At 36.9% G+C, this 13,252-nt stretch overlaps 1 protein-coding gene across 2 annotated transcripts in view; it reads right to left on the minus strand.

Annotated features, from left to right (window-relative positions):
* Chd1 (chromodomain helicase DNA binding protein 1) overlaps positions 1-12,516 on the minus strand; it is a 70,918-nt gene extending 58,402 nt beyond the window's left edge. For both annotated transcript variants that reach the window (XM_005326136.4, XM_040271820.2), the window contains exons 1-2: positions 12,379-12,516; positions 10,189-10,385 (exon numbers count right to left, since the gene is read on the minus strand). In XM_005326136.4, coding sequence (XP_005326193.1) covers positions 10,189-10,241 — 53 coding nt within the window. In that variant the 5' untranslated portion in view covers positions 10,242-10,385; positions 12,379-12,516. The remainder of the gene's footprint in view (positions 1-10,188; positions 10,386-12,378) is intronic.
* Between the last annotated feature and the right edge of the window lie 736 nt (positions 12,517-13,252).

Genomic DNA, 13,252 nt, shown 5'->3' on the forward strand with positions numbered 1-13,252 from the left:
CATTTCAGCTGCAGCCAAACTCTTAGTTCCAATACCAATTCTGGCCTGTTGGCCAAAGGTCCCGACGTGACCCTTCAAATATCCCGTGCTGCCATGTTTGTTCAAAAGTTACTGCTCTGGGTTCCCTTTTGTTTCTGGTACATGTAAGTAAGCCTTCTTTCAAGTTCAGTCACACAATTTAGTGGTTTCCTTTGCTCTATTTTGCCTAGCATTTTCATATATTTGAGGGAAGGGACTGCTCTGGGAAGGAGAGAAAGCCAGCATGACAGAATGGTAAATTCCCTTTTTCTATTCCCTGTTCTCCATTCAAATCAATCCTATGACTTAATGAAAATATTAAGACTCATCCTGGGTTCAGGAATAAAGTAATGATGACTTTCTAAGAAAAACAGTAGCAAACGGGCAGCTGCTTTACCATTATACAAACAGAAGAAACTAGTACTGATAAACCATGAAGATTTAAAATGTCAAGAAAGTAATATTGGTGTGGGTATGAAAGTCATAAGGGGGAAATGAAAAAACACCTCAAACCAGTAATACTACAGAAGGAAAAGAGATCATTTGTGTATTTAACCATAATAAGTAAAACAGATTGTAGGGCTGGGGATGTGGCTCAAGTGGTAACACGCTCACCTGGCATGCGCGGGGCGCTGGGTTCGATCCTTAGCACCACATAAAAATAAAATAAAGATGTTGTGACCACAGAAAACTAAAAATAAATCTTAAAATATTCGCTCTCTCTTTAAAAAAAAAAAGATTCTAACAAAGCCTTAAATCAATAATTTAATTCTATTAAAGATTACTTTATCCATTTACTTTTGTCTCTAATACAAAATTTTTCCTTATTATATTTCCATTTCCCTACCTTTTCGTCTTATTGTTTTAAACTGTCAGTAGTATTTAGATGGGTTAGACTCGTGGTTGAATGGGTGATATACTAATGGACACACTGATAGAAGGTAATCTAATTGTCCATAAAAGTTTATAATAGAGGACTGTGTGCCTGAAAAACAGAGCTGTACACATAGACAAAACAAAGAACTGTGTTTACTAGAGAAGTACACTGTACTAAATTTTCATTTTGTCTTATTCTTTTCGCATCCTAATACTGTTTAGTTAAGTTTCAAAAGCATTTCTTTTTGGAGAATTTTTTAAAGAATTTTTTTACACACACCAAAGGGAAAATTCAGGGTTAATTTACTGGTGTTTGGAAGTTCAACTGTGTATTATGCTTTCTAATCCTTTCTTGTCACTGTAATTGTTTATATCTGTACACTCATTAGATGAGCCTGAGGTTTCTGCTACATGGAAATAAATATACTTTTAAGATTACTGTGAAAATGAAAAGAGAAGTAAAGCATACTGCTTTACTTAGGAGTTCAACATTGATAAGTATAATAGATAAAACCATTGATCTTTTTCCTGAGTTCAAGATCAGAATCATTATTTCAAAGTTTGTTTTAGGTGTCCTTTGGACTGTCATAATTAACAAATATAGGAAACATGTATGAATAATAACTATAAATATATTAAAATATTCAAAACAAATTATATAATAAAAAGGAAGACGATTACTAGTTGGTACCATGTATCAGACATTAGATTCTTGTTCAATCTTTCAGTTTCGACTGGTATAAATCCATCCAGCTAAAGATAAGATTTCTCAGTATTTCTTTCATCTAGTTGTGGCCTCATGAACTGGTTTTGGCTATAGAGATAGGGTCAGAAATAAGGTGTGATATTTACATCATATCCTTAAATATAAAATGGCTTGCCTTATATCCTCTTTCCTATTCCCAGCTCCTTCGTGCTTGTTGAAAATAACCATTGAATAATCAGAAATCATATGTCAAGAACAACAAAGCTGTTCCACGAACCCTGGGTACCTACATAATCAGAAAAGGTAGAGTTCACTTACCTGACAGTGAAAAATAATAGCATTTGAGCCCCTGTGTTTTAGGATCTCTAGAAGAACATATTAAATGGTTCAATAATGAATACACTGTATTGTTTGTGCAATAAGTATTTTTAGAAGAACACTTTTTACTCAATACATGATTTGACTTACTTGCTCATCAACTAACTATTATGTAAGGGTTTTTACTGGGGGCAAAAAGCTGTGGAAAAAAGAAAAACTTAATGTGTAATCAAAATATAAAAGATGGATTAATTTCTGAGAGTAACTAGAGGTGGTAGAAAGGAAACTGGAGCAAAACTTACAGACAATAAAACTCAGCAGAAGTATCCATCCCCATACTTTTCCCCATCTGGAAAATGTCTCTTCTCAGAAATAAATAATACAATTTTCCATTCTTTAGGACTACTCAAAAAAATATCATGTCCTTTATGTATCTATCCCTACTTTCCTCAGGCACAGGTCAACTGTTTCAGCTCATATTCCTACAACATTTTGTTCATATTACTTACAATTCCTTCACAATATCACAATTATGTTTATACATATACTTCTCTTCTAACTATACCTTGAATTCATTAAATTGGAATCTTTATTTTAATTGTTTTAATAGACCATTATCTGCTTCAGCATAACTGGAAAAACAATATGGAAAGTAGAAGGCAATAAGTAAACACTAAATATTAACAAAAGAACATGTTTGTGGCAAAAGGTAAATAATTACTTTCAAACTTTTGGACCTAAAATATAAATATATTTTACATAATAGTGTTGTAAACACATACAAGCACACAAAGTTTTATCCAATAACACAAAAACTACCACCAAACACTTTAGAAAATTCAGACTATCTTTTCACCTGTATGCCTCTAAAACTCAAGTAAATGCCATTGATGTGTTATGCACTTGCCACCAAAAGCAATAGTTCATTTATGCATTCAACTACCAAAACACAAGAAAAATTATCTTATAAAATGAAATTTTAAAAAAGTAGATATGACTGCTAGAACTGCTAGAGAGGGGTACTAGGAAGGATAACTTTTAGTATTACTAATTTCAAAGGTCACTCTTTGAGTTAGCTGTGTTGAATCTGAGCCAAACTAAAAATATTTCCTTAAATATTCTCTAGTAAGCATTTAAGGAATGATCTGATGAGAAATAGGACTATATATAAATACATTTAAAAATCACTGAAGAATAGCTACATAAAATATCTATAATTTATCACAATATTAATGACATAATAAAAATAACCAATTCTATAATTTAAAGCTATAATAATTTCTAGCAGATGTTTTTCCTCCATTAGTATAACCTGTAGAAATTAACTTTCAAAATAATCAAGTTGGAGATGACCACAGATAGCTCTTAGAGATCACACCAGACTGCCATGAGATGAAGTGTGTACATTTCACTACATTCACTCTCTTCTACTAATATCATCTGCCTTAGTATAAACTTTCTTTTTGCCTAGCCAGTCAAAATGTCTCACCATCATAAAAACCACATTACCTCGGCACTTCTAGTATGCATGAAATTTGAAGATTATCAGTGATTTAAATGATCAAAGAAAGGCAAAAACAAAAACCACTAACACCTTACTCATAGTATTGATTTGAAAGTTAAACCATTTGTCCTTGTAATCAAATTTCTCTCTCCTACATCTGAACTACCACAGGATTTTGTTATATCTCCATATTTACTACATCCATCTGACATTACATATTTGTGAAGGCACCTCTCTTGATCATAAGCTTCAAGGAAGAAATTTTAGTGTTTCATGGTATCTACCACATAGTAAGCTTCTCAACCATCCAAATGAAGTCTCTAAAGACAGATAATCTTATTTTTGAAAGCAACCACAGTAAAGCTGACAAGCAGTAATTGAGAGTGCCCACTATAATGCCTTATGCCCCAATTCTGAGAGAAAGAGATTATCACAGACACTGAATTCCCAAAGTTAATATATTTGAACACAATTTTGCCACTGCTTTTTCTTTTTTGGTACTGGGAATTGAACCCAGGGGCATTTAACCACTAAAGCATGTCACCGGCTCTTTTTTAAAATTCTGAGATGGGCCCTTTCTAAGTTGCTTAGGGCCTCACTAAATTGCTGAGGCTGGTCTTAGCCTCCCAAATTGCTGGGATTACAGGTGTGTGCCACCATGTATGGCTGCCTCTGCTTTTTAATCTCAGTGGTTTTAACTTGGATCTGATTTAATCCATCAATAAAGATATATTTGAGCATAGTTTTAACACTTAATTAAGGTTGACTTTTGACTAAGCATTCACCTCATATCACAGTAACAGATAATAATATATTTCCAATTATAAACTGCAATTCCCATAGTTACTCATTTATAACAAGTTGATTCTGGCACAATAGAGTCCTAGGGTCTTTTCCTAAAACTAGTGATTCTGACCAGTTCATTCACACGGAGAATACACTACCAAAGGTATCTTTCTATACACACACACACACACACACACACACACACACCCTTTTTTTTTTTTTTTTAAATTCTGCAATACATCCTCTTTTCTCATTCCTTTACCTTCAGGTACAGAATTACAAAGCTAGGATACCCAACATCTAATATAAAGGATGTGCACTTCTTCATCAGGGGACATGATTTCTATGAAAACTATCTCCAAGCTGGGCACAGTGATGCACACCTGTAATCCTCCCAGTGGCTCAGGAGGCTGAGACAGGAGAATCATAACTTCAAAGCCAGCCTCAGCAATGTTGAGGCACTAAGCAACTCAGTGAGACCTGTCTCTAAATAAAATATAAAATAAGACTGGAGATCTGGCTCAGTGGTCTAGTGCCCAAGAACAATCCCCAGTACCCAAAACAAACAAAAAAACTATCTGCATCACTCATATGAATATACACCATTATTTCTTCATTTTCCCCCAAACTTTACCAATTCTATTAAGATTAGAAAAGTTAAATCCAGTAATTTACCAAATTCCATTTTCCTTTCAGATCACATCCACGTCTATATGGCCCCATGATCTAAATATACTCACTTAATTGATTTGTGTATATAAACTGTTCCTTCCACTATTGCTTCCAGATTATCATAATCTTTTTAGAAGTTAATTTATAGCTTTAAAACATGGTAAAAATGTTGAATAACTCCAGGTGAATAGTTTCAGATATGTGCATATGAATTTTACTATGAATACAATTCTTCTGGAAATCTTTTTAAAATGGAAATGATGATTCAGTAAATCTGAGATGCACAGGGAAACTTTTTATGGTGAAGGAACTGTTTAGTACAGTACCAAGGTAGGATAATTTTATGCATTTTTCAAAACCCATGGAACTTACATTATGTCACAGAATAAATATAATTAAGCAGATTTTAAAAGTCAACAAGATATTGGAAATCCTGGGGTGGAATTGAGACTAACAAATGAATCTAAATTTATTACAAATTTATGACATAATACCTTAATGAAGTTGAGGGCAAATAAGCTCACTTGAGTAACTTTGGAAAACAGTGGTTTGACTACAAACTATAAGGCTAAATATTAAATTACACTGTACATAAACACTGTATACCAATTAATAAATTTGTTTCTCCTTGGAATATAGTCTATAAATTCTGAAACTGCTTTACATACATGCTATGTTGAATATATGAATACACAGAGGTTGGATGGTAGGTTTCACATTTCTCATGTTAGACTTACAAAGTTATAAGGGAAGTTGAAATGACCTTGTAAGAAACGATATATGTGGGCTGGGGATGTGGCTCAAGCGGTAACGTGCTCACCTGGCATGCACGGGGTGCTGGGTTTGATCCTCAGCACCACATAAAATAAAACATAAAGATGTTGTGTCCACCGAAAACTGAAAAATAAATATTAAAAAATTCTCTCTCTCTTCTCTCTCTCTTAAAAAAAAAAAAGATATATGCTTATTTTAATATGTATGTAGATAGATACAGAAATAACTTGATTCAATATGTAAACATGTGTCACCTATCTCTGTTCACTTTGTCTAAGAGGCCTAGAAGAGTGACATTTGAGTAGCAACAAGCACAGCCAACACCCAACTCTTCATTTCTAAAACCATGCTAGAATAAAACGAACCAGTGAAGTCCTTCAAGAATGGCCAATTCTATGTCAAAAGGATGGCTTTGTGTTTAAAAAAAAAAAAAATTAAGATGACCTGAAAAGGCTTGCATGACCAAAGTTTAATTTCACAGCAAAATATATAACTCACTAATAACAAGAAGTATAAAATATATATACATAAATCTTTGTATATATATAAACAGAAAAAAAATGGAGAAAAGAATTCTTTACAGAAATTCTACTTAATATATGCAGATATACTCCCACCAGGAGATGGAGTTTAATTACCACTCCACCACTTGAGAGTGAGCTAGACACAGTAACTTGCTTCCAGGGAATACAGTATAAAAATTTTTCTACAGAAAAATTTAACTTAGTAACCTCGATTTGTGAATTTTAGAAAAGAGATTTGGTTTTCTTTTCTTTTTAATTAACATAATAATTTCTATGTAACAAAATAACATTTACAGGGTACTATGTCATAACTCAATAAATGTATACAATGTATAATGATCAGATCAGGATATTTGGCATGAAAAGTATTTCAGAACATTTCCATTAATCATATTTCCTACTCGTTACCTATCACCACTGCCTCCCCAAGACATTTTAGAAGCTGAGATCCAAAGAGGATAATTGAAGCATGAAACAATAAAGTATTTCACTTCTATTGCATAATAGAATGAAAAGGACATAACTTTCCTATGTTAATATATGAATACACAATCAATGAAACTCCACATCATGAACAACCGACAAGTATACTAAGTAGAATCCTAAGTAGAATAAGTTATATCCTATGTATGTATAATGTCAAAATACACTCTACTGTCATATATTTCCTATGCCAGTGTAACATACAGTTCCCCTACATAAATGTAAAATTTATACATTTATATTTATTATTATTAAAAAATATTTTAATGTATTAATATTGTTAATTGTTAACAATATTGTTAATTAATATTGTTAAAACTGTTAACATTGTTAACACTGTAAAAAGATATAGTGAAATAAAGGTCAATAAAATTCCATTGCAACCTTCACATGAATTCTAAATGACTATGACTGTTAAGGCACATCAACATTTCCCCCCACTCTATAAGAATTATTCAGAAATATTACATTTATATTTAGGGATTAAAGTGATTCAAATAAATTCTTAAATGTACTTGGAAATTTTGTTGAAAATTTAATCTACATGCAAGTACCTATTAACCAATCCAAGCAAATTATAATCCTATATTTCAGGTATTTACCCAGTAATCTATTAATAGGGTAAATCATTCAAGATAACTTTACAATTAAAAAAAATAATAATAAGTCTAACCGGGATTTGAGAAACTTTGTTACAAATGACAACAAAAGTTCAACCCAGCTGGAAACCTGCTTTGAAATCTTCCAACATTATCTTTAGAAAGTTTAACTTCAGTTATAAAAAAAAAATGGTGTTGAGCTGAAACTGTTGTACAGGTGCATCCTGGCACACATTTCATAATAAGTAAGTTTCAAAACAGTTATAATATAGCCAAAATGACCTATTTCCCTGAGCATTTTTTTTTTTCTTTTTGGTCAACAGTTACAGAAAGTTCTCCTTATAGAAGGAAAATCCTCTTTTTTCCTTTTTGGTAGGAAGTTAATTATAACAACCAAAATGCCCAATAACATCTTTTAATTCTATTTCACTTCAGAAACTTTCACAAAGGAAAATTCTGCAGTAAAAACACATTTTAAAATTCTGGCCAATAAAAATCAAATTCTTCTTAAACAACCTGCTATGTAGTTACAACTTTTGATTTTTCCAAGAAAATTCCTGTAAGTTTACCTCTCAGTTTTTTAACTATGCAGGAGCTCTTTTTTTTGTAATGTCTAAAGAGTAAAGCATCGAAGGGAAAAAGTGAGAAGGGACTGTTATAATAATGACAGCTGAGCAAGGAAAGAGCATAACATCTATAAGAAAGAAAATGAAGGCAAAACAGAACCAAGTCTCTCTCTTTCTGATAAATGCCAAAGCAGTTGCAAAAACTAGATAACTTGATAACAACACTTCTCAGAAGCACACAAAACCTGTACGGTAGAATTAGTGACTAAGAACAATTAGAGAAATGTTTTGCATTCATTTAAAATAAGTATGCACTGTGAAAGAATCTTTTAAGTAAATATGATTTCACAGGAATCATATTGTACAGGTGAAAATTTTTTTAAATTTTCACCTGTACAATTAAATTAGCTTTAAAATTCCTCTTTGCTTTAGGTATGGCAGCAAAATATAGAAAATATATAAAAGATTACTGGAATAGATAAATGGTCAAAATATACCAGCAGGCAATCTCCCTGCATATCCAAGTAGAATATTTTCCTATTTTGTAGGGTGTTTGACTCCTGGGTTTCCTCTGGATATTTCTACCTATCAGCCAATTCATTATTCACTAATGAGTAAGAGAATACAACATGACTCTTTTTTATTCTCGCACAGCAATCAATATAGCTACAGAGATCTGAATCAAAGCTGAGATTCATAAGACTTTTAATTTAACTTTGCCTCTGGTGATTGCAGTCAAACTCTGTTGTCTGCAACTTCACCATACTTTGTAATTAAATTGTAGGATAAAACTTTGAAATCAGTTCAACTTCTCAGTTTATAACTGGGAAAATCATGAGAACTTACTAGTGCAAACATGGTGTCAGCTCAAGTTTTTAACTCCTAGACTAATACTTGCTCAACTAAATGATGTTTTCCATAACCTATTTCTTACTCTACTCTCTACAATATTCTTGGTATCCAAACATTCTATCAGGGAAAGGTGATAAAATATACTAAGCACGGCCAAAGAATTTCAAGTTTCAGATCAAATGCATATAAGCACAACATAATTTTCTATCCAGCTTTTTTTCTTAAACCCTACCAACTTGTCTGTTGTTATCCACACCATTTCTCCATCACTATAATTACTGTCTCAGTTATGTAGCACTGTTACATAAAACATATTAATTATAATAAAATATGTACATTTGTAACATTTGCTTATTAGAAATCATTAGTCCTTTACCCATAGAAGCATCTCAATTCTCAATTTAAAGATAAACGGTTTACACTTCATTGTATTTATTTACTTACTTGTTTTTGGTACTGAGGATTGAACCTAGTGGCACTTAACCACTGAGCCACATCTGTATCCCTTATTTATTTTGAGACAAGGTCCCACTAAGTTGATGCAGCTGGCCTCAAACTTGTGATCCTGTCTCACCCTCCTGAGTTGCTGGCATTGCAGGCATGTGCCATCATGCCCAGGTCCCCATTTTATTAAAAGAGCAAAAATCAGAGCATCAGAAATTAATTTACACTAGTTCACACAGTTAATAAGTGGTAGAACTGGTATAAGTAACCAATATGACTTCAAAATTCATTTTGCTGATTTTCACCTATGATAAGTGCACATAACTATGTGAATTTTATTTCAATGTGCAAGTAACTCAAAATTGGGGGTGCTAAAAAAGAATTTAAAAAGAGTATTCCGATGTGAAGAGCTGTTTTTTTAAAAACACATAAGTTAGACAAATCTAATTTAAAAAGACATGGCACAAGTAAAAACTCTTAACTCATTCACAGATAATTAAAAGTTCACCATGAAAAAAATAAATGTCCAGATCAATGTTATCTATAAAGCTTTCTTCAGTGATAAAAATGTTTTCTATCTGTGTTGTCCAAGATAGTAGACACTACTCATGTGATATTAAGCACTTAAAATGTGTCTGGTTTGTCTAAATAATAAAATTTTTAATATTCTATGATTTAAATTTAAACAGCTACATGTGGCTAGTGGCTACAGCACTGGACAGCAAAGGTGCAAAAAGCCAAATGCCAGGCAAAATGAGTATACCAATTCTTAGTATATTTAAGATTTTTACCAACAGTCAAATCAATTTAAATACCTTTTTTATATGTTCCAGCTTCCATTATTACCTCAAGCATAAACCTAAAATAGATTTAAGTACTTCAAAATTCAAAAAGTTCCAAAGAACTTAAATATTTTTTAAAATATTTAGAATAGGTAATGTCAACAAAGCTTCAAATACTAGAAATCTTTTCAATATTTGGATGGCTAAGACTACAAATTTATAAAAAACAGCAAATGGATATTCAGTCCTCCTCACAGTAAACAGTTGATAAAGTTGTTGCTTACCTTGATTCTCCACTGCTGTTTCTAACACTTTCTTCATCACTATGTCCATTCATTGTAAATATCAAGGAGTTTTAAAATAAAATATAAATCTTCCCAGCTTAAAAGATGAATATAAATACTGACTCCTCTTTGAATATCAAAAATTCAGATGAATTTTCTTGAACATTCACAATTTCCTGGGACCCTCTTTGATTCACCTAAAGAAAACATAAAAAAATAAGAACACTTTCTGTAGAAAAAGATAAATAAGCCCTGCTTAGAACTTGTAGAAATCTACCTAGGCCAATTAGACTAAAGATGGTAAGGAAGGGGTGGAGGTCTTTTACTTAACATATCTATTATGTATTTTCTTATCACTTACTAGAATTTAGCAGGCTATATTGCTAAAATGTTTTCCACAGAAGAAATCAAAACATTTGTGGAGTGATAAAACTTTTAGAGACTGCCACTGTGTATCACTATTTATATAATTTACTAAAGCAAAGTGGTACCATGCAACATATAACTACATCCCTAGGAAATGGAGTCTTATTTGATAACTTGATTAAATAAGTGAAGGGGGAAAAAGGGTTACTCTTAATGAAGGCCTAATTTCTATCTCCAAGAACTTCATATACTGTGAAGGAAAGTTTTGGAAATGTTCACATGAGAAAATAATAAAAAGTTACATAATTTTAGCAAAAATGCACAGGACAAAATAAACATGCTCTTTTTCAGGTAAACTGATAGTAGAGTGAAAAAAAAAAATTTACTAGTTTAGACTTGCAGAGATTCCATGAAAAAAATAAAAAAGTAATAGAATATACACTCTATGTGCTTTTTTTAAGTAAAATTTGGTGCAACATAATAAAACAACAAGACACAGTATTTGCACTCTCAAGATTTCAGCACAACAGTAGAGTCACCTACAAGCCATCCACGAATAAACAAAGGAGATCTCTGGCAGGGGAGGGAGAGGAAGAAGCGGGGGAAGGAGACGTCAGATCCTTCCCCAGTCAGAAAGTACTGAGACAGCCTACAGAAGCAGAGCTGTCCTCAGACCTCAGCAATGAAAATTTTCTCCTATGATTATCTGCATTACATACAAACACAAAGAGGTGAGGAAACAGGCTGTTGCCAGCTCAATCATAGCAGATTCTGCATGTGGATTGGGATCTTAATTCTCCAGACTTCAGGGTAGTCTACCCTCTTCTGCAAGAGCAGGTTATCTAAAAAGTAACTGTTCCACACAACATTTATTCTTCAAGTTAAACATAAATTCCAACTTTAGTCAAAAAGCATTAGTATTATAACAAGTCTTAAAAGTCTAAGTACTCTGCCTCTTTCCCTAAAGTCTCCGTTAAGAAAGTTCTCTCCTTTTCGTTCTTTCCCTTTCACCTTCCTTTCGTCCCTCAAAATGGCTTTCTCTGTGCACTGTAACTTCCTTTCCCCTCTCACTCCCTTCTCCGAGTAAGTCGTCTTTCCGAAACCCTTTTCAGAACCGCAAGTTCTAAAGCTTAAAGCGCACGCAGCTCTCCGCTGTCTCTCGTGCGTCTCAACAATGACTCTTCTCTAAGTCGTTAAACCTCTACAATCCTCTACTTCTATCCTCTGTGTTTTAACAGTTGTTTTACTCCTACTAAGTTTCTGAAGGAGGACTCCAAGAAAGAGATTGGGAAACCATCCTCCTTGCCCGTCCAACTCAGTCTGGCTCCCCATCAGCCTCCCTTCCGGACGTCTCCCCTTTCTCCCGGGCCTCCATCCCGGTCCCAGAGTATCTTCCCGCCTCAAACTTCCCGCAGAACCGCCCCGCGCCCTCCCAGGCTCGCCCGAGCCGCCGCCCCCTCCCCCTCCCCGCGGAGCCCCACGTGCTGGGTGCCGGGGTTGCAGCAGGAGAGACGCACCGCCAAGCGCTCGCCACTTGCGGATCTCCCTTTACGACCCAACCGGCCCCCTGCCCAAGAAACCCGGGCCGGGCCGGGCTGGCCGGCGCAAGGATGCGCTCTGCGGTGGCCGGCCTGCACTCGCCGCTCACACGCCCCCTGCGCGCCTGGCCCGCCCGCCAACGCCACCACCGGCCCTCGCACAGCCGCCCTGGCCTTCTCCTGGCCACCGGGCCGACGCCTGGGCACCGCGCCGTCGCCGCCCTCCGCCCAGCGGGCTCCAGTCCTCCCAGCCACATCCTGACCCACCCGCCACCCCCTTTCTTACCGGCGGACGTGCGGGCTTGGCGGGGCGGAGGAAGCCGGCTCGCAGGCAGCCGGCTCCGATCGGCGGCCTCCCCCGCGCCCGGGCCCGCGATCTTGCCGCCGAGTCCTCGGGCTCCGGGCGTCTCGGGGTAAGCAAGAGTCCGGGAGGGATGGGGGAAGGGGAAAGACGCGGAGGGGAAGGGGAAACCCCGGCCCGCGGCACCAACGCGCGATTCCCTGCCGAGTGGATCCAACAATCAATTCATTATTGAAGCACCAAAGGCGAGGGCAGCAAGAGCGAGAAGTAACGAGTCGTCGTCTCAGCCGCCGTCGCGCGCGCGCTCCCGCTCCCGCCGCTTATCGGCCCCCGGCAGCCGCCATGACGCCGAGAGAGCGAGGGAGCGCAACCGTCTTCGCCGTAGCCACCGCCGCCACCGAGGTCGCCGTCGCCCCCGCCTCCCGCGCGACGTCAGCGCCTCTGCTCACTCCCCTTCCCCACAGGGCGCGAGACGGGCGGCCGCGCGCACGCTGAACCCTTTCTGCAGGCGCTTAGGCGGTAGGCGGGGCTACGTCGGGGAGTTGTGGGCGTTGAGAAAAAAGCGATTGGTGCTGGGGCGGGGCGGAGAGCGTGGTGCGCGCGCACTTGCGGGAACGCGCACGCTGGATGCGCGGAAGCCGCCGGACTCTGACCAAGGCTGTGGCCGGCAGGTCCTCGCTCGGTGCCCGCCCTCCGTGGCCGGGCGGTGAGTTCCGGGAAGTGGGAGCTACAGGCTCGCTCTGTGCGGGTGTGAGCGCTACCGTCACTCCTACGGTCGCGCAAGGACGTCGCGGCGGAGACACTGAGGAGGAACCAGGGAGAAACCGGGGTGGGACTCGGGGAGCCGCGAAAGCACCGC

The sequence above is a fragment of the Ictidomys tridecemlineatus genome, chromosome 1 (assembly GCF_052094955.1).
Source record: "Ictidomys tridecemlineatus isolate mIctTri1 chromosome 1, mIctTri1.hap1, whole genome shotgun sequence".
Lineage (NCBI taxonomy): Eukaryota > Metazoa > Chordata > Mammalia > Rodentia > Sciuridae > Ictidomys > Ictidomys tridecemlineatus.